This window comes from Pongo pygmaeus, chromosome 4 (genome assembly GCF_028885625.2).
Source record: "Pongo pygmaeus isolate AG05252 chromosome 4, NHGRI_mPonPyg2-v2.0_pri, whole genome shotgun sequence".
NCBI lineage: Eukaryota > Metazoa > Chordata > Mammalia > Primates > Hominidae > Pongo > Pongo pygmaeus.
The window spans coordinates 145561730-145571540 of record NC_072377.2 but is presented as its reverse complement, the minus strand read 5'-3'; the positions used below and the strand labels follow the sequence as shown (position 1 = coordinate 145571540).

The 9811-nt window shown below is 41.2% G+C and overlaps 1 protein-coding gene across 1 annotated transcript; it reads right to left on the bottom strand.

Annotated features, from left to right (window-relative positions):
* Positions 1-6632: 6632 nt before the first annotated feature.
* PCDHB1 (protocadherin beta 1) lies at positions 6633-9089 on the bottom strand. Its single transcript, XM_054489287.1, has one exon. The coding sequence runs from the start codon at positions 9087-9089 to the stop codon at positions 6633-6635; it is 2457 nt and encodes an 818-aa protein (XP_054345262.1).
* Between the last annotated feature and the right edge of the window lie 722 nt (positions 9090-9811).

Here is a 9811-nt window from a genome sequence, read left to right as displayed (position 1 = left end):
CTTGGCTCATTGCAACCTCTGCCTCCTGGCTTCAAGCAATTCTTATGCCTCAGCCTCCTGAGTAGGTGGGATTACAGGTGCATGCCACCACGCCCAGCTAATTTTTGTATTTTTTAGTAGAGACAGGGTTTCGCCATGTTGGCCAAGCTGATCTCGAACTCCTGACCTTGGCCACCCACCTCAGCTTCCCAAAGTGCTGGGATTACAGGCATGAGCCACCGTGCCTGGCCTTGCATTTTTTTTTTTTTTTTTTTTTTGGCCAGTGGCGGGTAGTGGGGCGGATGGAGTTTAGCTCTTGTTGCCCAGGCTGGAGTGCAATGGCCGGATCTTGGCTCACTGCAATCTCTGCCTCCTGGGTTCAAGCGATTCTCCTGTCTCAGCCTGCCAAGTAGCTGGGATTACAGGTGTATGCCACCACGCCTGGCTAATTTTTGTATTTTTAGTAGAGATGGGGTTTCATCATATTGGTCAGGCTGGTCTCGAACTCCTGACCTCAGGTGATCCACCTGCCTTGGCCTTCTGGGATTACAGGTGCAAGCCACCACGCCTGGCCGCATTTTTTTTTTAATTTTTAATTTTTACCTGTTACTGCTGTATTTAGAGCAGAGTGTGGTACACAGAAGCATAAACTTACTTCACCAGCTTGACCAGAAAACTTTTGTTACTTTCACTTTTTAACATTCTGTTTCAGTGGTTTTTTTGTTTGTTTGTTTTTGGGGTTTTTTTTGTTTGTTTTTTTGAGACTGAGTCTTACTCTGTTGCCCAGGCTAGAGTGCGGTGGCATGATGTCCGCTCACTGCAATCTCTGCCTCCCGGGTTCAAGCAATTCTCGTGCCTCAGCCTCCCAAGTAGCTGGGACTACAGGCGTGAGCCACCACGCCTGGCTAATTTTTGTATTTTTAGTAGAGAGGGGTTTCCACCGTGTTGGCCAGGCTGGTCTCGAACTCCTGACCTCAGGTGATCTCCCCACCTTGGCCTCCCAAAGTGTTGGGATTACAGGTGTGAGCCACCATGCCCGGCCTGTTTCAGTGTTATATAAACACAACAAATACTTTAATAATGTTTTTTAGAAGTGTTACATATATTTGAAAATGAAGCCAAACTTTTGGTTGAAGAATGAATGTCCAATTAGTCACATACTTTGAAGATATTAAACTCTACAGAAAATAGCTATTTATATGGGATAATCATATGAATGAATTATGCTTCCAAGAATAAGACAAATTCATCACTAAATGGAAAACAACAAAAAATGCACAAACATGATAAAGAAATTCTTTATTTTTAGGAGAATTACATAATATCAGACAGACCAATTCCATTTCTTGTATATCTGTAAGTCTAATTTCAGCATATAAGTCTATTTTTAAGTAGCATCTCAGGTATATATAGCTTAAACTATATTAACATGTCTGCACAATAAATTTTAAAATTTTCAGTTTATATCTATTTTAAAATGTATGACTAATTTAAAATTACGTTAGTATAATTTTCATTTAAAGTTAAAACTTTATGCATAAACCTTAATGGGGTTACTTTATGATTGTTTAAAATAATCTAACATGTAGAGTTACAAAGAAATACTAATTTTGATAAAAATGTGTTCTATATGGATAATTCCAGTCTTAAAAATCTGCTCTTCATCTGAGATAAAAGAGTTTGCTGAACAACAAAGTAAATGATAGGATTAGTTTGTAACCCAAATAATAGAGGAGATATCCAGGTATCCTTATGTAAAGAAATAACTAACTAAATAAGTGGGGGGAAAAGTAACAAGTTTTCCTTCCAGAAGAATTTTAATTAATGTAAAAGGAAATAGAGAAATAGAAAATCACCATTAGAATGCCACAATATTAATTGCCACAGGAAATATCTAGCAATGGATACTAAAATTGGTTTAAGCAGAAACATCATATTTGCATAGTTTCAAAGTATATCCCCCAAGTGTTTATTAATTACAAAGAGAAAAAAGTAACTTTATAGTAGAGAAACATGGCAGACATTATGTTAACCAAGCGATCAAAATTAACATCACCTTAACATTACTGAAAAATGGCTAACATACTTAAAAATGGCTAACATGGTACATTTTATAAGTTCTTTACCACAATAAGAGAAAAAAGATTAATATCACCAGTAGTATGACATTGGCATCACATACCTACTGATATGATGCACTGAAAAGGATACAATATCATTTCTGCAGTATTTTTCCCAATAATGCATTGCCTCAGTTTAATAATGAGAAAACAAAGAATCCCAAACTGAGGGGCATTCTACAAATAACTGGCTAGTACTCTTCAAAAGTCTCAGGTCATGATAGACAAGGTAAGAGTAAGGAACTGTCACAGGTGGTAGAGACTAAGGAGCCATAACAAATGCTTTGCAGGATCCTGGATTGGATCCTTGAATAGAAAAAGGACATTAGGGGGAAAACTGTTAAATTTGAATAAGATCTGTAGTTTACTTCATAGAATTATACCAAGGTTAATTTCTTAATTTTGATAACTACTATGGTTATGTAAGATGTTAACATTCAGGGAAGTTAGGTGAAGGATATGCAGGAACTATCTGTAGTATTTTTGCAATTTTATGAGTCTAGAATTATTTCCTACTAAAAAGCCTTTTTGTACAAGACACTTTTCAAGGTTCTTAGGTTATAGCTTTGAATACATAGAAATAGTTCTAATATCACTTGACACTTTGGAGAGAGTAATTGTCCTAATTATTTCCATTCTTTGTCTTAATTTGCTGATGGAGACCTGGACTTAATCTCAGCTGGTGTATAGAGTTCTCTCCAAAAACAAGTGGCCTACTTCACATTCAGTGAATTGATATATTCTTATTTTAAGTTATCAGGTAGGATTGGAATTTTCTTGGGAACTTGAAGTCTGAATAAAATTAGATTAGAGTGACAAAATATTCACCTAAGGCAAAAATAAGAAAAATGGTGGCAAAATAATTTTTTATTAAATTGATACATTTTTTAAATTTAAAGGATGGTTTCTTTTATGAGATTATTATCTTACCTTTTTTTTTTTTTTGAGACAGAGTCTTGCTTTGTCGCCAGGCTGGACTGCAGTGGCATGATCTCAGCTCACTGCAACCTCCACCTCCTGGGTTCAAACAATTCTCCTGCCTCAGCCTCCCAAGTAGCTGGGACTACAGGTGCATACCACCACACCCAGCTAATTTTTGTATTTTTAGTAGAGACATGGTTTCACCATGTTGGCCAGGATGGTCTCCATCTCTTGACCTTGTGATCCATCTGCCTCAGCCTCCCAAAGTACTGGTATTACAGGTGTGAGCCACCATGCCCAGCCTATCTTAACCATTTTTATATTAAAATGCATTTCGTTTATGGAATAATGGTGGCGTGAAGTGGTAGATTTTATTTCATTTAATGTGAAAAAATAAAAAGTTGACAAATCTACATCTTCTGTCCATTGTGTATGTGTGTATATATGTATTCATGAACTTCACTGCCATTTGAATATCAAAGTCTTAAAATCATGAATCTATACCATTTTCTTTTCCTATCCTTGACATTAAGCCAGGCTCCATTCATTATGTTCACATCATTAAGTGTAATGAAACACAGTTAATCCAGTAGCTTTTACTTAAGCATGTTTTATTGACTAATTATTGCTTACCCATAAAAATTAATTCTAGGCTGGGCATGGTGCTGTAATCCTAGCACTTTGGGAGACCAAGGTGGGTGGATCACCTGATATCAGAAGCTCGAGACCAGCCTGGCCAACATAGTGAAATGCCAACATGGCGAAGCCCCGTCTCTACTAAAAACACAAAATTTGGCTGGGCGTGGTAATGTATACCTGTAGTCCCAGCTACTCAGGAGGCTGAGGCAGGAAGATCACTTGAACTCAGGAGATGGAGTTTGCAGTGAGCCAAGATCATGCCACTGTACTCCAGCCTGGGTGACAGAGAAAGACTTTGTCTCCAAAAAATAAAAAAATAAGTAAAAATTCTATCTCCTTTTTCATTTAAAGGAAATAGAAATTTCAGCATGCCTTCACCAATTGGAACACAAATACACTGGAACACTTATTCTATGTTTTGTGCAAGAAAACCTTTACTCTAAATCAGAATCATAACTCAATGTATGTAAAATATTTAATATTAAAAATAAAATCAATTCATTGATATAGTGCATTTGCTTCATCTATTCTTTAACATTTTAACATTGAAGGCAGCCATAGGTTACACCAGTTCTTCCCTAAGCATCTCCAACATCTAAAAAATAACAGCACTAAATTTTAGTGTATTCCTGGCCAACAGGTAAACAGCCAGGTGGTGCCATTAGGTATCAGTCATTAAGTCCAAGAATGAAGTTTGTATCAATAAACATGATTTGTTATATTTAAGAAGTATTTTAAGAGATAATGCTCTACCCTTAAAATACCAAGAGGATGTATTCTAGTGAGTCTGAATTTACACGCATTTTTATAAAATAAGGCACATAATTAAAGCCTCATTAAAGCACACTTTTTTTTTTGAGGTGAGGTTTCACTCTTTTGCCCAGGCTGGAGTGCAGAAGTGTAATCATAGCTTACTGCACCCCTGAACTCCTGGGCTTGAGCAATCCTCCTCCTTCAGACTCCTGAGTAGCTGGGACTACAGGTATGAGCCACCATGCCCTTCTCTAAAGCAAACTTTTGACTTTAAAGGCACAGTTAGTAGTATTGGGAGAATCCCTGAAATATGTTAATGTTTTAACATTGGCTTATTTTAGAATGAGAGGGCTCAGAATAGCTTATGAAAGCAAACAGTGGTGATCAAAGAGAAGCCTAACTTGTCTCCCCACTCCATTTCATTTTATGAATGATTTACTAAAAATGCCACTTTTTCTCAGTTTGCATGTGTTAACTTCAGAATACTCAGAGAGGAAAATGGCTTACAATCAAATCTAGTACTACCTGAAAATGTGTCTTTCCTTAATGCCACTTAATTAGTATTAATGAACTTTTTAATTTTAATGTCTTTTTATTTTGTATTTGCTCTACAAACTACAAAATGGTTTACAATAAATGTTGTATACACTTAATGGCACAAAATAGAGTGTTCTGTAACACTTATTAACTACAGCAGGCCTTATTTATTTATTTATTTATTTTTATGTTTTTGAGACAGCGTCTCACTCTGTAGCCCAGGCTGGAGTGCAGTGGCACAATCTCAGCTCACTGCAACCTCTACCTCCCAGGTTCAAGCGATTCTCCAGCCTCAGCCTCTGAGTACCTGGGATTACAGGCACGTGCCACCACGACCAACTAATTTTTGTATTTTTAGTAGAGATAGGGTTTTGCCATCTTAGCCAGGGTGATCTCAAACTCCTGACCTCAGGTGATGTGCCTCCCTTGGTCTCCCAGAGTGCTGGGATTACAGCCATAAGCCACAGCGCCCAGCCGTCGTACTTTATTTTTATCCTCACCCACCCTCCATTTCCCTTTTTTCAAATAGATTCTCTCTGGGACTGCAAGGATAGACATCTGGATATAAAAGAGGGAGATTTGAGACTTGCCTATGGCTCCAAACAATCAAGAAATCAAATCTGGCTGGGCTTGGTGGCTTATGCCTGTAATCCCAGCGCTTTGGGAGGCCGAGGCGGGTGGATCACCTGAGGTCACGAGTTCATGACCAGCCTGGCCAACATGGTGAAGCCCCGTCTCTACTAAAAATACCAAAAAATTAGCTGGGCATGGTGGCACATGCCTGTAATCCCAGCTACTCAGGAGGCTGAGGCAGGAGAATCGCTTGAACCCAGGAGGCAGAGGTTGCAGTGAGCCGAGATCATGCCATTGCACTCCAGTCTGGGCAACAAGAGAAAAACTCCATCTCAAAAAAACAAAAAAACAAAAAACTACATCTAATTTAATTTTGGAGAACATTCCTAAACTGAATCTCTTTATCCTTATGTCTGCCCTTATTCACATTTGCAAATAAGTGAAATCCTTTTCTTTCTCCATCCTTCCTCACACCATGATTATTTGTGAAGACCACCATTTACCAGGCATTTCCATGATTATGATTATGAATGATTGCAGGCAAGGTATTGATCAAAGATTATCACTCATCAGGGATAAGAATTTAGAGATTCCTGAATAATAAACTATATCTCTGCTTGTCAAACCTAATCACTTCCCAATATATCAGAAAGGGAAGGTAGTTCTCTTCCCTATGCATGCATAACTTTCTACTGGAAAATAATTTAGAGGCAAATAAAAGGGTCTCTCTATGGAACTAAGTATTTCCTGGGCCAGGACCAATGAACTTCTAGGGAAAATGTGAATAATGGTTTATTCATTACTTACTAGCACAGAGATGGAAAAGCAGAAGTTCCTACCACATATCCATTTATAGAGGGTGACATTTCTTTAAACAGAATTCCAACTGGAGAAAGGGTTATAGATATATGATCTGGGGATCAGGATAACTGCTTTGTATTGAGTAAGCTTAGCCTCACTCTGGGTTTCCCATTTTCACCAAACTAAGTACTCTTATCTTTATTAAAGCTGCGATCTACTACCAGTTTTTGTTTTAATGAGGATGTAACATCTTTGCATACCAAGTATAAAATTTTGCTTCTCTTCTCTCACTGAGCCTGTAAATAGGAGCTACATATAGTCATCAGATACCTGGTCATGGCCCTCTGATCTCCGAGACTTATTCCTATCAGAATTTGGGGGCAAACTGGAGCCAGCCTCCATTTTTATCTCCCCAGTGGCATGTGGGAAAGGGAAGTTGGGCATAAAACGCTTAAGAAAGCGAAACTCACTATTACCAGTGCCAGTGGCTGAACACATTTCATATGGACAAGGCTGAGATAAGGATCCATTGCCTTGTCCTTGTACCAGGTTGTTAGAGAAATTACAGTCATCATAGAAATGCTCTTGAATTGTGAACTTTTCTCTATATTTAATCTTTTGGTAGACATGTATAATGAAGATCACTATGACAGAGAGGAGAAAGAGAAAGGAAAGGATGGCCAGAGAAATGACCAAATATTTAGTGGATGGATTTACCTTTCTAGAATTCTTGGTTGGATCCTGGAACTGCAGGTAGGGCTCTGAAAAGCCATCTACCAGCAGGATGTTGAGTGAGACAGTAGTGGAAAGAGCTGGTTGGCCGTGATCCTGAACAAGAATGATCAATTTCTGCATCATGGGGTCTCTCTCAGATATCTGCCTTAATGTATGGATTTCTCCATTTTGTCTTTGAACAGAAAATAACCCAAGGTCAGTGGCCTTAAGTAGATTATATGAAAGCCAAGAATTCTGACCTGAGTCACCATCCACAGCCACCACTTTGGTCACTAGGTAGCCTGCCTCTGCAGACCTGGGCACCAGGTCATTGCAGGGCAAGGTGCCATTCTGCAGTGGGTATAAGATCATTGGACGATTGTCATTGTCATCTAGGACAACCACTCTAACAGTAACTTGGCTACTCAGTGACAGGAAGCCCCCATCAGTTGCCTTTACCACAAATTGGAAATCTTGAATGGCCTCATAATCCATGGTTCTCAGTGCGTAGAGCTTCCCATTGTCTGAATTTATGGATATGTAAGCAAAGACTGATAGATCTCCGTTTTTTGGAGGCAACAGAGAATATGTTATTTGGGCATTCTCACCCAAATCAAGATCCTCAGCATGGACTTTGCCAATAAAAACCGCAGGACTATTGTTTTCTCGAACAGTCAAGATATAGGAATCTTCCCGAAATATTGGAGGATTGTCATTAACGTCGGATATTAGCACCTCTATCATAGTCTCCGCGGACAAGCTAGGTGGTCCAGTATCCATGGCAACAAGGGTGATATTATAGCCTGAGACCTCCTCCCGATCCAAGCTTCTGTCGGTGACCAGCGAGTAAGAATTCCCGAATGTAGGCTTGATTACAAAGGGAAGGTCTTCTCTGAGGAAGCAGGTGACTTTTCCTCCCACTCGAATGTCCCGGTCTCTGATAGTGAAAAGGGCTACTACTGTCTGTGGTGGTGAGTCTTCAGGGAGTGGGCTGGACACAGAGGAGACCATCACTTCCGGAGGATTGTCATTCACATCCACCACTTCTACCAGGACTTTGCTGTGGGCAGAGAGGCCTCCACCATCTGTAGCTTGAATGTCAATGTCGTATGTTTCAATGGCTTCAAAATCGAGGGGTCCTCTTAGTCGAACCTCTCCATTTTGAGGGTCAATCTGAAACGTCTTGAGAATTGCTTCTGAGTTTTGAGCTAAAGAGTAAGTTATCGCTTTGTTGGTGCCCTCGTCTAGGTCCACGGCAGTCACCGTGGCCACCAAAGAGCCATTGGGGCTGTTCTCTGATACCTGGGCTCTGTACACCAGTCGCGAGAACTGGGGCACGTGGTCGTTGACATCCAGAACCACCACGTGGATGTGAGCTGTGCCAGACTTAGGCGGGGACCCGCCGTCCACCGCCGTAATTGTCAAGTTGACTTCAGGCTGCTCCTCTCGGTCCAGGGGTTTGTTCAGCACCAGCTCAGCATATTTAGGCCCGTGGCTGCGGAAGCGGGTGTGCAGGTGGAAATACCCATTAGCACTCAGGGTGTAGTTCTGGAGACCGTTAAGGCCCACGTCCAGATCCTGGGCGCTCTGCAGAGGAAAACGTGAACCCAAGGGGGTGCTCTCCGGAATCTTTAAAAGCGGCTCCTTGTTTAGGAAAACTGGGGCATTGTCATTGATATCAAATACCCTGACCTCGGCCCGGAAGGACTGCAGCGGCTCCACCAGGACTATTTCAAAGCGCAGAACACACGGGTCGGCTTTGCCACAAAGTGACTCCCGATCCAGTTTCTCCTTCACAAACAAATCTCCTGTCTTGCGGTGGAGCCGGAAATGCATTTTGTTGCCCTCGGAAACCAGCCGCGCCCCGCGCGCAGCCAGCTTCCCTACCTCCAGTCCTAGGTCCTTAGCTACGTTGGCCACAAACGAGCCGCTCTCCATTTCCTCTGCCACTGAATAGCGGATAGTTGTCGCACCCCCCACAGATACGCACAGAAAAATGAGAAGAAATCCCACTTGCCTGTTTTGCAAAGATTTTCTGCGCGCACCCGCCATCAGTTCTCACAAGCGCGCTCTCTGCAATCAGACCCAACTGTTGCGGATGTACTTTCACTTTTCTGCAACAGGTTACTGCAACAGCTGCTCTCCGCTTCACTAGCCTCTAACTGCAGCACCACCAAAGGCTCGCCGAGCCCATTAAGCTGTTTTGCACTTGAAAGAAAATTTGCATTGAGCGACTCAACTCCCCAGTCTAGTGAATGTATTAATAGATATGTTCTCATTCCGGAGAGTTAGGTAGAGGTTGAAAGTTTGTTGCCAAAGCAACAACAGACTCACCTGTTAATTCCCTTTCAGGAAAAAAAGTCCTTGGGAGTTGAGAAGCCAATGAGATTAGTCGTTCAAGCTGAAGTCATTCTATCTGCTAGCTGTCTGGAGCCACTGAAGCAGTGGGCGGACAGCAACAAGTTTAAGCTACATCTGCACACTCTGCGGTCCATCCAGAGACCAAGAAAGAAGCACAAGGATCCTGCAGAGTCTTCCGAAGCCCAAGCCAAATATATGAGGCAGGGAGCTGGAGAATGTGGAGGAAGTGGGTCAGTAGGAAAAGGAAAGGGAACAAACAGACATTCTCCTTCAGAAACGTGAGGTCCAGTAGGTACACTGACAGGGGCTAAGCCAACTGACCTCTTGATTTGCACTACGCTATCATGCTACTTCTACGTATACGCTCCGCCCCCCCCCAAATATCTGTATACACGTGCACAAAGGGAGCAGCT

Excerpts from the sequence above, each read along its gene's own strand:
- PCDHB1 (XM_054489287.1), bottom strand. The coding sequence starts at position 9,089 with ATGGCGGGTGCGCGCAGAAAATCTTTGCAAAACAGGCAAGTGGGATTT.